The sequence below is a fragment of the Strongylocentrotus purpuratus genome, unplaced genomic scaffold (genome assembly GCF_000002235.5).
Source record: "Strongylocentrotus purpuratus isolate Spur 01 unplaced genomic scaffold, Spur_5.0 spur5_scaffold_16, whole genome shotgun sequence".
NCBI classification, from domain to species: Eukaryota; Metazoa; Echinodermata; class Echinoidea; order Camarodonta; family Strongylocentrotidae; genus Strongylocentrotus; species Strongylocentrotus purpuratus.
This window is the reverse complement of record NW_022145601.1, coordinates 10,266,791-10,289,198: the sequence shown is the minus strand read 5'-3', so window position 1 is coordinate 10,289,198 and position 22,408 is coordinate 10,266,791. Positions and strand designations below refer to the sequence as shown.

General features: G+C 35.3%; 1 protein-coding gene across 1 annotated transcript in view; it reads left to right on the top strand.

Annotated features, from left to right (window-relative positions):
* Positions 1–18,028, top strand: part of LOC105446137 (NACHT, LRR and PYD domains-containing protein 5-like) — a 38,018-nt gene extending 19,990 nt beyond the window's left edge. The window contains exons 4-10 of the mRNA XM_030986765.1: positions 2,578–4,121; positions 4,937–5,125; positions 6,471–6,635; positions 7,308–7,472; positions 9,735–9,866; positions 13,798–14,174; positions 16,252–18,028. Coding sequence (XP_030842625.1) covers positions 2,578–4,121; positions 4,937–5,125; positions 6,471–6,635; positions 7,308–7,472; positions 9,735–9,866; positions 13,798–14,174; positions 16,252–16,426 — 2,747 coding nt within the window. The 3' untranslated portion in view covers positions 16,427–18,028. The remainder of the gene's footprint in view (positions 1–2,577; positions 4,122–4,936; positions 5,126–6,470; positions 6,636–7,307; positions 7,473–9,734; positions 9,867–13,797; positions 14,175–16,251) is intronic.
* The last annotated feature ends 4,380 nt before the right edge of the window (positions 18,029–22,408 follow it).

Here is a 22,408-nt window from a genome sequence, read left to right as displayed (position 1 = left end):
GCCCACTATACATTCAAAAACAAATACACGATCAGCTGATTAGAAAAGTTACAGAGGATGCATATTAAATCTTACATCCTAAATGTATTGTTAGGCCATTGTTGGGGAGGCTGTAACGCGTACTCATCTACGCACAACGTACTGTTTTATTTCTAAGAAATGTGATATCGGTAGACCTACTTTACTCGGTGGTAGAACTATGGGGAAATCCCCCCCCCCCCTCCCATGTCGAATTGAATAATTTGATGAGACTAAAATGAACTTCATAAATTAAGAAAATGAAAGTTTATACAATTTCTGTAGATAGCAATTTGGAGAGAAGCTCGCAGTATACGTCAGAGTGTTGCAAAATCCTCGGGGGATGATTTTCCTGGGGGGGGGGTATTCCTCGGGGGGGGGGTGTCCTCGGACCTCCCCCCACCCCCCCCCCCCCCCTTTAGCGACGCCCCTGGACAAACTATCTTTAACTAGGGAAGGGTGGATTGGCATGTCACACGAAAGAGTTATGAACCCCGTTACTAAGACTTACATGTAAATATTTTACAGTTTAAATCCTGTCCAACATTTTAGTCTAAGGGCGCGTTCATGCTTCACTTTTTCTGGCCAGAATCAAGCATATGTTACGCGTTTAGTTTAAAACACTGTTCGTAATCACCGAAAAACGGCGATCACGATCGCCGATCGTAAACTCACAAAAAGATGCGTTTACAATTTGTAAACGCGTTTAAATGGGGTCAACGCACTGACCTCTAGTGGGTCTACGCACGGACCATGGTCTACATAGCATGCGCATTTCAAGGTTGCGAATCCAGCAGCTAGGCCAATTAAGGCCACCAAGGGAGAATTGCCTGGAGAAGTGAGAATGAACAGTACACCGTGGAACTGCGATTACGATGAGCGTTTACGATGAGCGTTACAAATCGCTCATTCTACCTTCAAAATCAAGCATGAACGCGCCCAAAGTCTACGATTATTAAAGTGATGTCCTGATAATCGGTTTCTTTCATAATTGTAGGTATGGTCTTGAGTTATGAATAATTTATATGGATTTATGTCAGAATTTAGAGAAGAGGGCGGGTAATCTGTGGATCATTGGATTTTAAGTATTTGTTAGTTTTTGTGATATATTTTTCCAATTCAATTTACTTTTGAACTTAATGATGTTTGTACCATTCTCTATAATTTATTTTGAGAGTGTGTATGCGTGAGGAAAGGGGTGGTGGAATCGGCATGTCACAAATGTGGTTGGGTTGCAGCTTCTGCTGACTTTCACCAATGTTTTTCCTTCTTCGAAAGAAAATGTAACGGGCGCAGGGGGGGGGGGGGGGGGGGGGGGTAAGTGAGCACTCAAATGTTGTTATTTTCGCTCAGTGTGGGGGGGGGGTTTAGTGTGAGCACTAGGTAACAAATAAATAAAAAATGATTTATTTTTTCTATTTTTTTAATGGTAACCATCTTTTTTGAAAAAGAAAACAAATTGACCAGGCCACCCCCCCCCCCACCCCCGTGGATTCGCGCATGGTAACAGTGTTCAGTAATCGTGTATTGGGTATCCACACGTAGCATAAAAAAGAACCAAATAATTAAGCAGATGTGACTTGGTCTAGCGGTACTGTTCTGTCTGTATTTGCTTACACATTAACTCTGACTCAAATTTTGTCATTAGGATGAAGTATGACTGGACATTGCAAAACACAAATCATTAACAAAGATTTACGTCAGGATGGGTTGCTAGATGCCCCCTAATTTTTCACTGATTGTCGCTTATATTCCCTCTGTTTTCGAAGAAACTTCACGTCAAAAACGTGATCTGTGTATAAAAAACATACAAATAAAAAATAATATGATCTGGTTTGAAGGGCTATATGGCTAACAACAATGTTGCGAAAATGGCTTGACCGTATATGAATTGGATTGAATCAATAGACTCATAACTTCAATTGTGGTAGAAGGAAGGCCCTTTCTAATTTCTCCGTTTTTGCACTTTATTTTAGGAAGGCGTGAACAAAATTGTCTAGCCCCCAAGCGGGGGGGGGGGGGATTTCCCCCCTCCCGCGCGGAGCGCGGAAGCTTTGACGTTTCATTAAATTATTAGAGAAAGAAGACGATTCGTTGGACCGTTCTCGACTCTTAATCCTTATCTAAATTCAGTTTTTTTTTACGTTTCATTAGGGAAAGAAGACGATTCGTTGTACCGTCCTCGACTCTTAATCTTTGTTTGAATCAAGTTCCCCTTCCTAAAGAGAGAAGACGATACGTTTTACCGTTCTCGACTCTAAATCCTTGTCTGAAATCAGTTTCCCCGCTCCCGCGCGAAGCGCGTAAGCTTTGACGATTCATTAAATTATTAGAGAAAGAAGACGATTCGTTGTGCCGTTCTCGACTCTTAATCCTTTTTCTTCCTACGTCCTCTTCCTTTCTTCTTTTTTTTTTTTTTTTTTTTTTTGGCCTGCGTTTTTTTTATAGTCATTCCGCCTGCTAGCCCCAAGCCCCCTCCTCCCGTAATACGGTAAGATTTGTGTTAATATCTGACCTCACGCTCGTCATCATCTTGTTCTTGTCTTCTCTCAATTTCAGGTGAACACAGTGATATTCCTGAAGAAGTACAACGATTAAGAGAGAAGTTAAAGGCTAGATATATCGAAGAATTTAGCGAGGTCAAAGTATCTCCTATGGACCCCGAATCACGCACATGGCTGCAGCATATCTTCGTCAGTCTCATTTTAATGTTAGGGGGTACAAGAGATCAGAAAAAAGAAATTCGATATGAGAATCTGTTCAGTCTCATTCAAAAAAAGACTGAGAAAGGATTCATAACACGGTTAGCCTTTCTTGGAGAAGCTGGTGTGGGCAAATCGACCTTATTTGCAAAAATAGCCCTCGATTGGGCGATGGGTAAATGTCTCCAAGATATCACTCTTCTCTTTCACGAATCATTTCGAGACATAGAAGATAGCCCCTTTTTTGGTGATATCGTTTTGAATCATTTCCCAGATGACACAAAGATTATAGGGGAATGGATTGATGAATACATCAAGGAGAATCAAAGGAAAGTTCTGATCTTACTGGACGGGCTGGACGAGGCTAAAATGGACATGAAATGTTCAAACCGTAAACTTGCTATCGTCTCGATCGCAAGAAGGGAGAGATTTATTGACACATCCGTTCTCATTAGTTCACGTCCTTTTGGAGCTGATCAAATCAAGAGCATTCCGAAAATCCATGAAAAGTACTCTTACATACTGGTTGAGGGTTTTACGAAAGAAAACACGAATAAATATATCAAACAGTATTTCAAAAATGACACAGCTTCTGCATCCAGTCTCATCCACTTCATAAACACTAACCGTGTAGTTTCTGCGTTTATGGCACCATTCCCAATCTTTTGCTGCATGCTGTGTTACATGTGGGAAGTAGAATCTAAGCGCAAAACAACTGAGAAGCTACAAACGATCTCCCAACTAATGAAAGAGATTGACTTCGCTCTTAGGGAACAATATTCTTCAAGACACACTGACAGAAAGGAAGGGTACCAATGTCATATGGAGAAGGCTGTTGAAGCCAGTGCAAAGGTTGGTCGTGTGGCCTTCGAGGGGTTGCTGAAAAATCAGCTAATCTTCACCAAAGAGGAAATGGAAGCCTGTGATGAGGCTGCAGCAGTAGCATGTCAGGTTGGGATTCTGAGTGGGAAAAAGAGGTTGGCCTCAAAGGAAATCAGACAAACAGAGGGAAAGCAGTTCATTCAAGAGTTCTGTTTCCCTCACAAGCTACTGCAGGAACATACTGCCAGCCTATACCTTGCATCGCTGTATAACCACAACCGTTCGGAATTCAACAGAATCTTGACACACAAGCTGTTAAAGGACTACAGGGCATTAGAATATGTCTTGTACTTCACTGCAGCTCGTGGAGGTGAAGTAGGAAAGTCGGTCCTGGAAGCCCTATGCAATCAAGTTGATGACATGAAGTTCATCAATCAGTGTGCATTTGAATGTCATGATTCAGAAGCCATTGGTCCCGTCAGGAACCTGTTGAATACAAAGACATGTCTTACGTTAGCTTCTTTGTTCGTTTCTGTCGCCGCTTTATTCTTCACACTGGAATCAATAGGGAAGGAAGTAGTAAGTTTCGTGAATAGAATTTTAGACGTATCTCATTTACATTCATCTAGTCTAATTGATATTTTATTATATCGACGGAATACTGTCATCTGTTGTGCTTTCAGTAATTACATAATCAGTATAATTATGCAAATTTGGCTACAAACAAATGGACAACTACACATTATACCGTATTTTATTTGCTTTCCAGCATTCTTACCCATAATCATCTAGAACTGCCATTTTGTCATTATATACGTACTATAGTGGGCTGTATTCCAATGTGTATTGTGTAACCAGTCTCACATGAGAACGAGAATCATGTTACCGTTTGCCTCTTCCTCATAAAATATATGAATTTAAAGGACTTACTAATAAAGAAATAGAGTAACAATGTACGGTTCTTTCAGGATTAAACAAAGAGAAAAAGTGGAGCCAACCAAACGAACTATAGAAAATATAGGTCATTCTATTTTCAATATACCCTCCATAGCTACCTCAATAGCTATCCAAATTTCAGGTATAGATATTTCAGATAATACAACAAAAACGATAAGTCTAAATTCGATTTGTCCTGTTCATATCACCTTCCATAATTCGTGATGATAAGAATGTGTGTTTGTATCCACGCTATTTACATGATACATGATGTCAGAATCTTGCATAATGGTGAAGACATCAATAAAAAATAACTTGGTGTGTTGTTGTATTACTTTTACCAACAAATGCATGCTATAAGAATTGTTCACACAAATTAAAAGGTTAGCATATGTTTGGTTTTTATTAATTGAAAGTATTATTTATAGATCGAATGCTAAAATTCATTTTTTGTACAGGTAAGAAGAAGTTCCTCGATTCGTGCAACATTGGGTGTTAGCGAGTTCTTCGAAAGTAACGAATCATCGTCTGATGTCGCAGCAGCAGTAGGACTCTTTACATTGCAGAACTTACGAGAGTTGTACATTAGCGAGCGCCTGGATGACAAATTCTACCTAGGAATGTCTGCTGCAGCTTCACAGTCCAAGGTTTCTGATTATTGTATAAACCGTGATGAATCCTAAATCATAATTTTTATTATTTCCTATCCGATGCATGCTATTTGTTTCTTAATAAGATAAGGAAAAGTATTTAATTTATGAACAAAATTTGGTTATTTATACTTATAATTTCGTTCACTTCATTTCACAAAGGTGAGAAGTCTAAAGGATCTTAAAAGGCTTGTAAAAAGGTCTAGCTCTCCTCTTTCTTCAGCTCCACCCTCTTTCTCTTCCATTTCCTTTCTACTTATCATTATATTTATCTTCCTCTCTTTTCTCTTTGTCTCTATGTGGCGGCGCTCGCATATCGAGAAAAATGTCACCCCTAGTCAAAGTCTTTGCCACCCTCCAATATATGAAGAAATCATTTTCACTATACTCTTTTTCTTCTTGTTCTTCTTCATCTATTTTCTTGTTCAGGTTAATCTTTATTGACATTTTTTCCATAGCCATAGAAGATTATATTAGCACTGAACACACTATAGGACGCAGGAAATTTTCAACTCGGAATTGCATTCAGAAGATATATGAGAGGAGAAGTTACTAAGAAATTTATGATATGGGTCCCTATTATTGATGATGAATAGTTTCACATATTTCAAAAGAATTATGAATAATGTGAATATATTGCATTTCAATCTCAAAATGATATCAAATCATATAAATGTGTATTTTTAAAGCACGTATCCTATAAATAGAATTTCGCATTTTGATTCTAGAAATTATATATAGTTTGTCAATAGTCTCAAAGAGGTATTACATGTACACTGTAGATAAAAATATATACAATTTCCATTCTTCTGGATCAGCTACTTTCTCTCTTTCCCAAATGTCACAATGAACTAGATTTATATAACAATGCGTTTTAAAGACATAACCTAAACATAATATTTAGCAATATTTCTTTCATTTTTGGGGGGGAGGGGGGAGGGGGGGGGCAATAATCGCAGGATATGAATTTTACATGTGCATTGTAAATAGACGGATATAACTTACACTTTTCTTTTGTTAAAAAGACACGTTCTCTCTTCATCAAACATCTATAATTGACGACATTTGTTTGACTTTCTTCATCTCGCCTTTCTTTTTCTTTTCTCCCAAACCCATTTCCCATTGGGTTTTTCTCTCTGTCTCTGTCTCTGTCTGTCTCTCTCTCTCTGTCTCTCTCTCCCTCTCCCTCTCTCTCTCTCTCTTTCTCTCGTTCTCTTGTTTTAAAAATCTAAGTAGAGATTACTAATGTAATATTTATGACGGTTAGAATATTTAGAACATACATGTCATCTATACTGATGATACTATTCACTCTTTTCAACCTGTCCTGTCACATCACCAGATTGAGAAGCTAACCTACTGGAACACAGATCTGGGTTATCATGCATCCTCTCATTACGCGAGAGGTATCTGCTTCATGCCGAATCTTCGATCACTGTATATGTTCTGTGTGGAGCTGAGTGATGAGTTCTACTCGACGATGGCCACTGAGGCATCACAATCAAAGGTATACAAAATGATTTCTATCGGAAACGACTTGTTGCAAGTTTTGCATTCTTCAAACTCAACTGATGGGGTAACTGTTTTTTTTTAAAGTCATCATTTATTTCCATTAGTTATTAGCACTCTCCTATAAATATTACGAATAGTTAGGCCATGCTGACAAGGACATAAATACCGGTAAATAGAGTGACCCTTGATGTCATAATGTAAGCCTGTTTTAGAAGCATGTTTCCTCGAAATAGTTTTTCGCATTCTATTTTTAGATATTATTTACATTGTGTCAGTAGTTGCAGGAAGTCCATTTTACATGTGCATTGTAAATCCACGGATTACTTTTTTTTTATTCTGCATGAACAGACACGGTCTTTCTTTTCTTACTACATGTACCTATATTTTTTGAGATTTGTTTGTCTTTCTTCATCTCATCTTTCTATTCTTTTTCACCCATTTTCAGTTGGGCCTTTATCTCTCTCTCTCTCTCTCTCTCTCTTTCTCTATGTTTGTCTCTTTGTCCCCCCGTCTCTCTCTCCCCCTCTTTTCCTTTCTCTTACTTAAAAAAGCTGAGGTAGAGGTTAACATTTTTGCATTAATGACAGTAAGAATACATAAATCAGACATGTCGTCTATACTTGATATTACTATTCACTCTATTCACCCTATCCTGTCACATCACCAGATTGAAAAGCTAAAGCACGCAAAGGCGGATCTGGGTTCTGCTGCATCCCATCATTACGCAAGAGGTCTCTGCTCTATGCCAAATCTTCAATCACTGAATCTAAACGATGTTGGGCTGAGTGATGAGTTCTACTCGACGATGGCCTCCGAGGCATCAAGATCAAAGGTATACCAAACACGATTTCTATTGGAAACAATTTGTTGCCAGTTTTGCATTCTTCCAACTCCACATATTGTGGGATAACTGTTTTTTCACACATTTTAAATAGAAATCATTTATTAACATTATACAAGAGCACTCTCATATCAATATTATAAATAGTTTGGCCATGCTTACAAGGAAACAAATCGTATGAATAGAATGAACTGTGGTTTTATACTGATATAGATTCATGAAAAGCGCGTATAAAATTACATATCCTGTATTTAATATTTTGCATTCTATATTTAGAATCATTTTAATTTTGTCAATAGTCACAAGAAGTTAATTTTACATGTGCATTGTATATATACGGATATAACACTTTTATTTCGCTTGAAAAGGTCTCTTTTTTCTATCAATCTATAATTAGTTTCAAAATTTGTTTTTCTTCATCTCGTCTTTCTTTTCTCTTACGACACCCTTTTTCCTTTGGGCCTTTTTTCTCTATCTCTATCTCTCTCTGTCTCTGTCTTTCTTTCTCTCTCTCTCTCTCTCTCATTCTCTCTCAAGCTCGCTGTCGTTCGCTTTCTCAGCTCCTGTCAATTTTTCCTTCTCGCAGACTATTCTTTGTATGTATTACTTATTGATCTTTCTTGGCAATTTCTTAGATCTATATCTCATCAGATAGAGATATTAGAATGTTTGTCCACTTTGTTTAAGGATTAAAAAGTAAGAAACATTATCTACTCATTTAAGGAGAATGATGCCCCCTCCTTAAATGTAAACACGGAATTAAAATATATATATGTATCTTAAAAATCACTTGGATTTTTTTGTTAAACACACATGTATTACATAACTTGTTATATAATTATCGAAATTATTGACTATAGACGGATGGTTATTATTTACTATCGGGTAATGTAGAAATGTTAGATTCTAATAGGCCGCTACTATGAATAACCAAACATAATACCTCGATGTTCATCTCTTCGAATTTTTAGATAAAAGTAATTAATCTATAAATGAAAAGTACTTCGAATATATTCCTCGACTAATGAGTTGTAACAGTAGATAAATAATTTCTGTTACCACGAATATTTGGATTTTTATGTTCTTTTCGTTTGTAACGCATTAAGAACCGATTAATGTGTTAACTTAATGATTTTAACTGATTTCAACCTTGGTCCACATGACCCAGTTATCAGGTAACAACTATTGTCTAAGACTGTTCCCAGAGTTTTCTTGTAAAGTATACCTGATATCAACAACATGGCACGCACAAATGACACAATGTCAACTCATGTGACTGTCCAATGAACGATGTTTCACAGATCTGAAGCAATATGTATTCATGCGAGTGTCCTTTTGTATCTAGTGAATTTAGAAGAATCAATAAAATGTGTACTAATCCACGTTGAAGGAAACAGGTGAAAACAAGGGGGAAAAGTATAACATTCTCTCTTGAAGAAATCATTTTGACGTAATGTCATCCCACCGATACGATCCCTAAAAGGTACAATGTCCCTTTTGTAGCCAACATCAAATGCTGTAAAGCTTTGCAGGAATATTATGAATATGTCATGTATGTCCTATCTATGAAATATAAACGTTAGCAGTGTCCTAATATTCAAAATATGCTAGGAAACCTGTTTACTTGCTAGACTTCACTGTCAGACACTATTGAGTGACTGACTGGCTTTTTTTCTTCTTTGGTAATAACATACATAAAATGAGCTGTAAAAGTTACATGAGGATTTGTCTACATCAATAATCCAATTCTTGTAATGGCCAAAATTAAACTGATTGAATATTTGCGCAGCATAAAACGTACGTCCATTCGGTACAATAGTCTGAAAATCTGACTATTACTTACTGGCTCTATAGCTCTTAAGTCAATTCGCCAACTAATAGTCGTTATTTTCCCACTTAAAGATATTTTTCAAGCCCCCCCCCCCTTTTTTTTTAGGAAAGTTCAAAATTAGTATTATCTTTCAAATGCCGTTGGAATTTACTCTTTCATTTTTTTGGCATGCAAATGGGACATAGTACCTTTAAGTACCTTTATTGAAATACATCATGCCATTCATACTGAATTGCTTTTTTCTTTATTATAATATGTTGATTCATTTTAAATATAGCAGAAATAGAGATGAAATGATAAAGTTACTGAAATGTAGATTCATCTGATATTAGCTGTGATTTTAAAAGATGTTTATTTTAGTAAAAACAATAATTGGATCGCATCGTGGATTTGGTGAGAACTGACAAATTGTCTTTGCACAGATCCAGACGCTGGATATGGAGAAAGTTTCCATAACTCCATGTCGACTACACTCCATTCTCTCGCTACCATGCCTCCAGTCACTCAGCTTGACGGATATCAGATCAGTTGACATAGACGATGGAGAGACACTGGTATGTATCTTTACTATTCCAAGATTGAAGTCATAATCCTCTTTTTGTTCCAAGCTCAAAAGGAAGGGGTTCGGAAAATCTAGACAGACTAACTGTAAATAATAAAGGAATTGCCGAAAGGATAATATATTTTGTCTTGAAATCAAGTTAAAACCACATACTACGGGCTATTTAGTAAATCTATGGATGGTTTTATATATCAAACATCTATGCATGCACGGTTACAATTTTTTCGATTTGGGATGAAAACAAAAGAATCATGCATGTTTTCTTAAAGCTCGTTAAACATCGATACATGAATGATTGCCGTTTGCTATTTCCTAAAAAGATTCATTTGTAGGTTAATTTTTCATCATGAAATGTGTAACTTTCAGTAATGTGAAATCATTTGAATGATTTTTTTTTAGTCTGGCTAAACGAATATTGCAATAAAAAAGATGAAAATTAGTATACTACAATCTCGTCATCTTCCACTGAAAAAAAGAGGATAATAACACACGTTATTAAGTTGGCTTTGGTCATGTTGGTGGAAGCAGACAATTTAACGAACATGTTACGAAGGTTTTAGAAAAAGCGGAGAAAAAATAAAAACGTTAAGAAATTTCGAACGTCGACAATGCTAATGATGTGAGAAAACTTGTCATGGCAATGCGGTCAATTTGATGCGTAATGTCATACAGGGGGTAATCCTCTATTTTTGTTGGTTTCTAAATTACCACAAACACCTTTTCTAGAGTCTTATGATAGACAAACATTTTTTTTAAAGGGAGGGCAATACACGTTTAGGCCTAATGGAACATAATCTGCTGGATCATGGAAAACAGAGAGGTATTTGTAATATTTTGGAAAAAGACATCGATATAGTTCATCCTGAGCGGCACCGAATATGACTGTACTGTCAATGGAAGATTCTCTATGTCATTTATAATCTCGGCATCCAAAAGTGCAACAAATTGTATTCTTTGTCCCATTTTCCAAAAAACTATGCGTCTGATTATTTCTTCTTACTTTAAACTAACGAAAACCCTTTAAGTTTTATTATTGTATATTTGTGGAATATTTACCAAGCATGATATGAACAGTAAAAGTACTTTATTAATACAATAATGAGTCAGGTTATGTAACATAATTTCTTACGTTAGTGTTGGTTTCCTTTGGTTTCATTTCGTAAAAATCGCTGCTCCTCATGGATAATTCCTGAACTTCGTCAACTTTTCATGAATGAACGTTCTCTGTTTCGAGTTGCTAAACGGACCAGAGATCCATCTGACTGGGACTCGTACAAATCAGTCAGAAATGATGTAAAAACTCAGTGTAGAAAAGCTTACTGGTCATATGTTAATTCAATGTTTGCTTCTGATGACAATAGGCGTAAATTTTGGTCCTTCATACGTAGTCGTAAGAACTCACCACCTCCTCCAAAGTTCAGGTATAATGATGCAACAATTGTAAACTCAAATGACATAGCTTCTGTATTTGGTTCTTATTTCAGTTCTGTGTTTAATCCATCTGTACCTGTACCGACAGACCCTCCGGTTACCCTTGCCCATAGCTGCACTCTCTCGTTTGTCTCTTTGTGCTTCTGATGTTTATAAAGCTCTTCTGAAATTACAGAAAAACAAATCTCCTGGTCCAGACGGAGTCCTCCCTGGTATACTTTCCCGAGTTGCCCTTGAAATTTCTTACCCAATCTCCATACTGTTCAACACGTCTCTGCGCTGTGGGAAAGTGCCAACATAACTCCTGTCCATAAAGGCGGTGATAGGTCTTGTATTTCCAATGATCGACCTGTCGCTCTAACCTCGATACTCAGTAAGCTACTTGAAAGATTTGTGGCAACTGCCTTGCACAATCACATCGATTCATATGGTTTGCTTTGTACTAACCAACATGGGTTTACGGCAGGAAGAAGTTGCGTGACCCAATTGGTTAATGTATTGCTGGAGTACTTCACTGGATAAGAGACGTCCAACAAGAATAGATGCCGTGTTCCTTGATATGTCAAAGGCCTTTGAAAAAATGCCCCATCATGTCTTGCTCTCTAAACTAGCTGCAGATTTCAATGTCCAGGGTCAATTGTGGCACTGGATATATGTTCATTCCTCTTTGGTCGGATTCAACGTGTCATTTTCATGGGCTCTACCTCTGAATGGTCCGACGTCCAATCAGGGGTACCCCAAGGGAGTGTCCTTGGACCAAAGCTGTTCAACTTATTTGTCAACGACTTGCCTCTCTCGGTTCTTTCCTAATGTGTTCTCTTTGCTGATGATGTACTTTTGTTCAGGGAGATCACATCTCCGATTGACGAAGTCCAACTCCAAAATTATCTAAATGCTCGGCATTAGTAGGCCCTTAGGAACAACATGATATTCAACGCAGCAAAGACTAAGATTATGCATGTGACACGAAAAAGGCGGATTGAACCTCCTATTTACCTTTTAGGTGCTACCCAGATAGATCCCATTTCCACATTTAGATACCTTGGCGTAGTTATAAGCTCCGGCCTGACATGTAATTCGCACGTGGATGCGATTGTGTCTCGGGTGAATCGCCTCCTTGGCTTCATAAGACTTGTTGCACGTGGCGCTTCATCCAACTCTATATTTTGTCTTTAAAAAGCACTAGTACTCCCGTTACTAGAGTATGGCCTTCCAGCTTGGCACCCATTGACATGTTCCCAGGAAAACAAACTTGAACGGATCCAGAGAACCGCCACGCGCATTGCACTGAAGCAAGCTCGTGGAGTGATGCCATACAACGAGAGACTCCGCTCTCTCAATTGGTTTACAGTAGCTTCTCGTAGAGACTACCTTTTGTGTGCTTTTGCCATGAACTGTCTATACGGTCTATGTAATTGTTCAGCTCTGCTTGATAACATGCTCATCAATCATCGTCGTCCCCACAGTCTGTCCTTTCGCCAACTTCCTTCTCGTACAAATACTCTGTTCTTCTCTCCTTCAAGGCGACTTCCAAGACTTTGGGACACTCTTCCCATAAGTGTCAGAGATTAGGCAGTGGTATCCTCTCTGTCTTCTTTTCTTCGCGTTTCAAAAACAGCAATATTAGATAGTTCGTAGTTGTAGTTTTATCTCATCTGGTTATACAGTCATGTAATTACTTCACTTTATACCTCTGATTAGCTTCCGTTTATTTTTCTTATTATATATCGTGCCATGAAGCTGGATTATTTGTATTGTACTTAATTAATCTTACTTTTTTTTTATTACATATTAATATGATTACTGATATATTGACATGCTTTCTCCAGGCCTATATATTAAACACTGAGCTAGGTATTATATTTTATTATCGTTATACTTGTATCTTACTTCATTTATACACTATACATGTTAATACTGTTTAGGGCATTGTATACTCTAAGCTTTATATCCTGCGTCTTTAATAACTAATACACTATGTCTGATTCCAATGATTTTTCTCAACCCTGTTGAAGATACCAGCCTCCATTACTCTATATCTTGAATTTCTCATTACTTTAACATAATGCCGCTTGTATCATAAGGATTGTAATTTCCTTGGTACATCTAAGTGATATTCATCTTTGTAGGAATATGCGATGTAATACATTTGTCATTTTTGTTTTAGTTTTTGGAAGGGGGGAGTTAAGATGTATTTTTTCAAACAATGTGCAATATTGTATGTAAGTCAATGTTATGTTTATATATAAGTTGATTTGGGAGCAACATGTGAGGGCTAACATGCCTCCGGGTAATAGTGTTGAATTTCACTTTTGTGAGCCCTGGCCCACACGTTGCTCCCTCCCTTTTCCTCTTGTATTGTTTATGTATTGCATGATCTGTCAAAATGTATTTGTATTGTGCTTTTATGATTGGCCTAATAAATAATAATAATAATAATAATAGCATATATAGTGATCGAGCCTTTTTTGCCTCCCTGTTGTTTCATGTAGACTCGACAAATAACCTCAGTAGATGAGCTGTCTGTGGATGGTAAGCATGTGACCAGCCTGTGGAATCTTGGACTTCATTCATCATGTCCCCGAGTGAAAACTCTCATACTGTACTGGTTGGACGATGGGGAGAATGTCTCATCAGATATCGTCACAATGGCCTGCTCTCCATTCCATCATCTAACTCACCTTCACACCCATGGATGCTGGTTTAGTACATCGACTACACTGAATGATCCCGTTTCATTCTGCAAGGCGGTGATAACATCATGTCCTCGGCTCACCAAGCTGTCCATTACCCGCGTAGTCCTGTACATCAATCATGCAGCTGAGATCATCCAACTCATGAAGACTCATCCAAACCTGGCAAGCATAGAGTGAGTCTCATTTTGATTTACCAGGGTAATGATTGCCACATTATAGTCAAAATCTTAGAAATTTACATGTACAACACATTGTGGAACGACACATTTGGCTTACCTTTTACCGTGATTGTTTTCTCTCTTCATTTATTTTTCCCCCTCTCTCTCTCTCTCTCTCTCTCTCTCTCTCTCAGTCCCTCTCTCTTAATTAATTTTCTCTCTTGACTAATATTCTCTTTATGTTCTTAAGTACAGTCAAAATAGTAGTTTACCCAAACAAATTGCAAAAGAATTTATCCCACTTCAGTGAACTAGGAATGCATGTAATACTTTAAACAACATGCTAAAAGTTTGAGAACATTGAAGTAGTGGAAAGCAATTAAAATTCCGTCATAAGAAAAAAAAAGTTATTTTCTTATTGGAAAATATGCATTTAAATACTAAATTTAAAGGATTCAGAGACAACAATAAAGAGATTATTATTCAAAATATGCAAAAAAAACTTCGAACAGAGAGATATAAAATATATATTTTTATCATATCCCAGTTCAATCGATTCAAATAATGTAATGGATATTGACATTGTCACACTGAACAGGATGAATTCACTTCATGCATAATATGCAAATTAAGTTTTCATTTCTTGGTATTAAAATCGAAAGTACTAATGTTAATTTATATGTTCATACAATTATTATGGCTTAATGTTTGGATTGTAAATCTCAAAATTGTTCCACCATGTATGAATACCCATAATACATAACTTTCAATACATGAAACGTTGTAAGAGTTGACTTGGATGCAATTTAAGATTTAGGAAAAATAAGATTAATTTGTAATGGTGGGAGCTAATTTGCATATCATGTGAAATTCACTTGTTTCAGCAGGCGCGTACGCAGGGGGGGGGGGGTTGGGGGTTGAACCCCCCCTTTGGTTTTTTTTTTTTAATTATTAAAATATATATATATATATATATTATACCAATGGCTGACCTAAGAAAGTTGACCTTACCCCCCCCCCCCCCCGCCCCGCCCCCCCCCCCCCCCAACAGAGCAAAATGTCTAATTTTCAAATTTCGAGACCCCCCCCCCCCCCCCGCTTATTCAGCGGCTGGCTGAGTCGTTGCGAAATTTTCGGTCTGATTTAAAAATGTTAAACCCCCCCCCCTCCCACCCTTGAAAAAATCCTGCGTACGCGCCTGGGTTACAGTAATATTAAAATGTATTAATCAGGTTCAGTGGCATGGGCAAAGTCAATCATATCACTTGTCATGATTCAACTGGGATCTTAGAGCATGGCAAGTTATGAAAACATATAATTTCATTACCTTTTTGTGAACGATCATTGGCATATTTATGCGAGAAAATGTGCTCAGACTGTTCACTAACATCAGGACCATTGGATTGAGCACTTGATTTGTTCAAATCAGATATTTACAACGATATTACATAAAATTAAAATTTGAATTTCTTTCATACCTTTAGACATATAATTTATGCTTACATGGTGTTGATACAACCTAGATACCTGAATATAAATATGTTTGATCTTACAAGCATGATAAGAGGAAAATTAGCGTAAATTTAACACATTTGAATTTTGCTATCAAAGAAAATTGATTAGGACAAAACACTATGCACCATAAGCCACCTTTCGTAATTACTGCTAAATTAGTTAGGGGTAATTGCATAAAGGTTTGGAATGAATCGCAGAGTGGGTTGTCTTGAAGATTCGATGATAGGGTGCTGTATAGGGAATTTTACAATAATTTACATTATCTGATGATCTCTTCATTTTTAGGGTTTAGTCATACCAATATAATTTTGTTCAGATGAATTTAAATTAAATACTTTATTTATTTCATTCATCGTGATGTTCATAGACTTGCTTCATCTTAATGATACCGTGGTTTGCATTCATGCAATATAAATACAGAGCAAAATCATGCAAGTTCTGATGCGTATTAAATTGTCATCTATTCTCACACCATGTAGTATACATCTCTGATGACTTTTTAAGAGAGTATCGTACGTCAGGTTAGTTCAGAAGATAATGTATTGCGCCCCCGAAATGTACTGTTTTATTACTATAGGTTGCATTGGTGTGGTACCGACGCGGATCTGGATCCACTGATTTCTGAGGTAAACAGTGAAGGCAAGCTGACTGTCACCGTGAAGCATGGCTGGGTAAGATATAACAATAGATTACATGCCCATCCTTTGATTGATTCTTCTCCCTCTTACTTGTATTCCATCGATTCAAATTAGGTTATTTTTTTATTAGCCATGTTTAACTCCGCCCAATCTGTACCCAAGAATAAACATAATACATACAGTTTAAGCTGTCTTTAATGTGTTTATTCTGGCCTGATTAGAATAATCACGTATAGCAATAGGTTTGTTCGTGTTTTCTGTAATGATATCCGGAAACTGAAATATAACAAACATAGAGAAAAAGATTTTTACAACTATATGAATATTTTTAGTGAAAAGGTACTTTTCCTTTATGTACATGGTGTAAAAGCAAAAATGTTCATGTTACTTCGTCCTCTTTAAAAAAAAGCGATATGACCTTAATATCTGATGAAAGGATGAAATATTTTCTCGTATCCTATCTATAGCTCTACTTAAAGAAATGTGTCATATGATAATGTAGCATGCATCTCACAAAATAAAGTCTACTTCAATCCGTAGCGAAAAGTAGAAAGGCAAAACATGCTTATAATATATCAATACCCATGCGTTTGAATTCACAAGTGTACAGTATATTGGAAAGAAATTCCAACAAATTACGCTGCTCTATATTAGCAAACATAAACTACACTTAGCACCATGGCAAAAAGTAGATACATAAAACATGCTTCTTACAATATAGCAATATCCATTAGTTTAAGTATATGAGTTTTAATATATTGGAAACAAATTCCTACGAACCACACTGCTTTTTTCAGAACATGTTAAAGATGCATAATCTTGTTTGTAGTCTGCATGTATTCAATAAAAACTGCCTGTATGTTCTTAACTCTGTAATAAAAACAAAAACAAAATTCATGAAAAAATTATGTCATTAAGATGTGTGATAGGTACGGATTGTATTATGCCTATATGCGTCTCCTCTTCCTGTGCCTGCCACCTTGGTCATGATAGCGAAATCATATATATATTTCAAATCTCCCCTGCCTGAAAATTAATCCTTGTACTACCTTTTTTAACAATATTATTTATCAATATAAAATTTCTTGCAAATAGTAATCAAATTCAAATATAATTGTGGTTTTACTAAAAAATGATATCCTAGGATTTTACATAAATTTCTCTCTTCTTCGAATGCAGACATGTGAATGAATCCATCGCCTTACTGATTTGAATTTAAATGTAAAAAAATAATAATGATCATAGTAAACATTTATAATACGCCATGTCTGTCAAAATTGACACTCCTGGCTTTTATATAAATGATTGTGAACTATTTAATCGTTAGGTATCTAACCTACATGAATTTCAATCTCCGGAAGATAATTTTTTTCACTTATTTAAAAATCATTTTTAACTTATTTTTTTTTTGGCTAATTTTATTTACTAATTTATTTTAAAAATGCCCCTATTGTCATGAATAGTAAATGTCATAAGGTTATTATTTATACATCCACAACTTGACTTGATAAATATGTAATCCTCCCAATACTGTAATAAATGTTACTTTCTCTCCCTCCCAGCTCCTCTCTGTCCCTTCTCTTTCTTTTGCTATTTAAAAAAAATCTTGCTTCCTTCCTTACTTCATTTTCATGCCTCGCTTCATATTGTATGTATTCTTATTTTCATTTTCAAGAGGACGTCACTTCAAGCTTGTGTTTAAGACGACCCCTTTTCTGTATATACCGTGTTGTTATCATACATCTAAAGTTATAAGATTTTAAATGTAAATGTGTTGTTGTATAAGGAATAAATAAACATCACATGAAATCAAATCAAACTATGATTATTTAAATAGACAATATAACGTTTACATCTCTCAAATTCAACTGCAAAAATGCTTGCTTATTGACAGGTACTTAATTTTAGAAAAACATCATTATATATCAATTCTGGTATTCTTATAATTCCATAATCATAGTTTTGAAGATAACGCTCAAGTGATATGTGGTTTGGCCGTCAAGCAACAACGTATCAACGTTGGAAGATGACCCTCATCAGACCACATGATGGCAGCAGACTGCTACGGACTTCAAAATGAAACTTGTCAAGTGTGGCAGTAACCAGGCTACCCAAATAACTAAGTGAAGGATGTCTTAAGTTAAAATACATGGAATACAGTATCGTAAACATATTACTGCTTATGCCATGTCTCGATACTTTTAATTAGTAACTTTATAATTATGTTGAATCATATGGTGAAGGTAGATTTATTTTCGGGCCGAATTTATAATTCAAAGGGAGTTCCGGGTGATGTAAATAAGATAATAAAAACATGGGATATAGTGTTAAAATAATCTATGCAATACAATCTAGAACCTACGATATACAGGCTACAACCAACAAGCTATGATTTTACCTTGGGCTTCTTCATTTCCTCTTTTCTAATTTTACTTAAGTCCTTAATTTACAACTAACTACAAACAATCAAAGTGATTTGATATAATTATGAACTTATATAAATTGTATTGTCACGATCATTACAATTCAAGTAAATAAAACTGACAATAAGGAACGTAAAATGTGAAATATGAAATGAACCGAACTGAATTTGAATATCTAAACTCTCTATTGATTGTTTAATACAATTCGAACCGGTTTCTGTGTACTCATATTGGCTATACCGTAATAATGATGACAGTATATTACATTGTACTATTATAACAAGGTCATCAGGAATCTAATCCGTAAGATCTGTTGATAATTATCCTTGATCACGGTGATACATGCATTATGTAAGAATTTCCGGTATACCAGGATCTATTTCATGAACTACGGGTACAGTAATTTGTATCAACTTTTTCCTGTTTAACCGACAATTCCTAATTAATCCATTATCAAGAAAGATTGTTGAAAAAACCGTGTGTAGAATGTATATACTCGATCTAGACAAGCTTTTTTCTTATTTCTGTCCCATTCAATAAATTCTTGTTTTTGACATATAAGTATTTAACATATTTCTTTCTAAATTTAATCGTTATAGTCAAGAAGTGAACATTCTCATTTCTTGATTAGATGTACAAAAACATATGATAAAATATATGATATGTTCATGTGTGTAAATATAGCATAATCATTATATCATGAATTTTTTTAAATTATTTTTTTTGCTTTGTTTTGCTCTTCATTCAATGGAAAAAGAACATCTATACAAATTGGATTTGAGATGAAACAATTTAAATTAATAATTATTAATGTCTATATTTTGAACTACATGCCTTGTATGTCCAATACTTCATTGAAGTGTTGTTTATGGTTATTAGCCTGAGAGTCTGTCGTGCTTCATGAACATAATAAGTTTGACGAAAATACAAAGTTATGACATGTGATTATATTTTGCAGAGTGTGTATGTGGTTAAACTGTGACAAGAAAACAGTTTGTCTACTTGATGTACTTTTACAAACCCATTCAAACCATATAACCATATGAACCGTATATGTCGTGCTTTTGTTGTTCTTATTGTTATCCCCCTAAGATGTATTTTGTCATAACATCATTTCCCAGAACTGCTACATCTAACTAATCATGATCCTAACTTTGATATAATCTAGTCTAGTTTGTGACATGCATGTAACAGTTATTGATGTAGTACAGAAGAGGAATTAGTCATCTTGATATCGTTGTGATATTCTTGTAGTCAATTCGTGATCAGATCGTATAAAATCTAGTTTACTTGAGACGGGTATGTAACAGTCGTCGATGTAATATGAGAGAAATTAGTAGCTTCTTGTATTCAACTAATCATGATAATATTATGTAATTAAATATAATTGTGTGACATGCATGCAACGGCCATTGCTATATTCAGAGATAGATCTACACTATCTCATTGTAATGTTCCTGTATTTAATTAATCACGGTCATATTTGTGGCATTTCATGTCAAACTTATTTGTGCTGTAAAAGAGAGGAATAAGTCATTTCGATCTCGTTGTTATAATATTCTTGTATTAAACTAATCAAGATCAAATGGTGCATACCTACAATCTAGACTTCTTTGCGACATAGTTTTTCTAAATAGTTCAGAACCCTTTAGGAATGTTATTTGTCATATATTATATATTTGAAAGGTGTTGTAACGATTCAAGCTCTATTTGCTTATTTTTCATCACCTTTTTGTGTTCATTCCTTTAGCTGTATAATAGTTGCAACTTGTTTTTGGTAAAACATTGTTATATATTAATTTTCACGTGAAGTCAATTCAAATGGGTTGTAAAATTGAAAATGATTTGTTATATTATATTCTTTTTCATGTGATGTTAACTCCAATAAATTTTAAAATTGTGAACATTCATGTATAAATAAATACAATTTATACAATACCTGCATATAACAGTCGTTGTAAGACAGAGAGTAATACAAAGAGGAGTAAGACAGGTAGAAAGCTCCATTAAATGGTTTGGAAAATGGCGTTTGATGGAACACATATCTAGATTTACAGTATTATTGTCGTTTTATTTAGTAGCATTAGAATGCGTGTCTATTTCCAATCACAATGATGCAATTAAAGTTATGTTAATGTTTTTGCTATGATCAGTAGATCTGAATAGGATATAGACTCATATGATTTCTTATAAAATGTCAAAGGTTTATTCTTATGTACAACCACAATTTGTTTCAAGTTATATATTACAAACATCCAATGATCCTGTACAGTATTTTTACCCATTACATCTTATCAATTTATACTATATTATACATTTATTTCCATTTATGTCTATATTGTAATGATCGTTTTTATTAATGCCTGTTTTGTAATGATTTTGTCAGTTGGTGCGCAGTACACCTGAATAAGGGAAAGTGAAGTGAAGTCTTGCAATGTACGTTACGTTCTGAGAGGTGAATTCTCTTTGTTCAAGCTTTTTTAAACAAATCGCTCTTCTTACAGGCTCTTTGATTGACTTGAGCAATTCTGGAATCATCTGAAAGCCGGTGAATTTCTCTTTGATATATTTCCAATGTTCATGGATTTGCAGGACTGCTTTAACATGTTATTGATATCCGGAATATGTAAACATATAAATATATACATGTATAATGTTCTCAGAAAGGGAATCGCTTTGCATTCATTCATTCACGTCTTTCTACACACGTTTTGTTTATATCTGAATTTATTTTGTTAATATATCGGAGAGTGTACATAATTGCATGTCAATAACTCAACACATAGAATATGTATGACTAGCTTATCAGTAGGACTTGCAGAATATGGAATTTGTTGTAAGAACAACAAATGTTTGAAATGTTTTTAATTATCTTATCAGTAATTGTATAGACAACAATTCCATGTATTTATCTAAGAAGTGAGACTGTCATTTGCTTAAAATTATTGTTTTATCATGTGATAAGCAACTTATTTGGTTATGTCGTAGACCTAATAGATCCGTAGCTATATGGATTTTGTATATGTTTGTTGCAGTTGTGATGTTTTGTATATAAAGGTAACACAAATTATTTTAAGGTCATTTGGTAAAAATCTGTTGAGTGTGTGTGTGTGCAGCTAGCTCTTCTAAGATTGAATTGAATGTCAGCTCCATGCATTTACGTTGGTTTTATTTGTCCGGCAAGAAAGATCTATATTGCTAATCCAATTATATTGTTATTATACATAGTCATTCCCATTTGTGTATATTGTGAGATTAATCAGCATGAATAGACTTTCATCTAGACAGACCATAGTAGGAAGTTTCATCGTTGAAATTTCAATAATTTGGTGAACCAACCGTGACCCAACAAATCGAATGGTGACAAACAATATCCATTAACAAAAATCACTCAAAGTGAGATTTCCCCCAAATGCAGATATTTCAAGACATATCATACTACCAGTCGTTTTTCTCTTTCTTCTCATAAGCCTGGGAAATTGTAAGTGAAAGAAAATGTAATCATTTTGACTTATACCAACACTACCTGTGAATCAGAATCATAACTATAAGCACTTTCAGGGAAATACAAACAGATTATGTCTGTGTACATATTGTATAAAAGAGAAAGTTCGATCTATAACTGATTGAACTCATGGGATTTACAATGTTCTTGTTGTTGAGAGATAGTAGA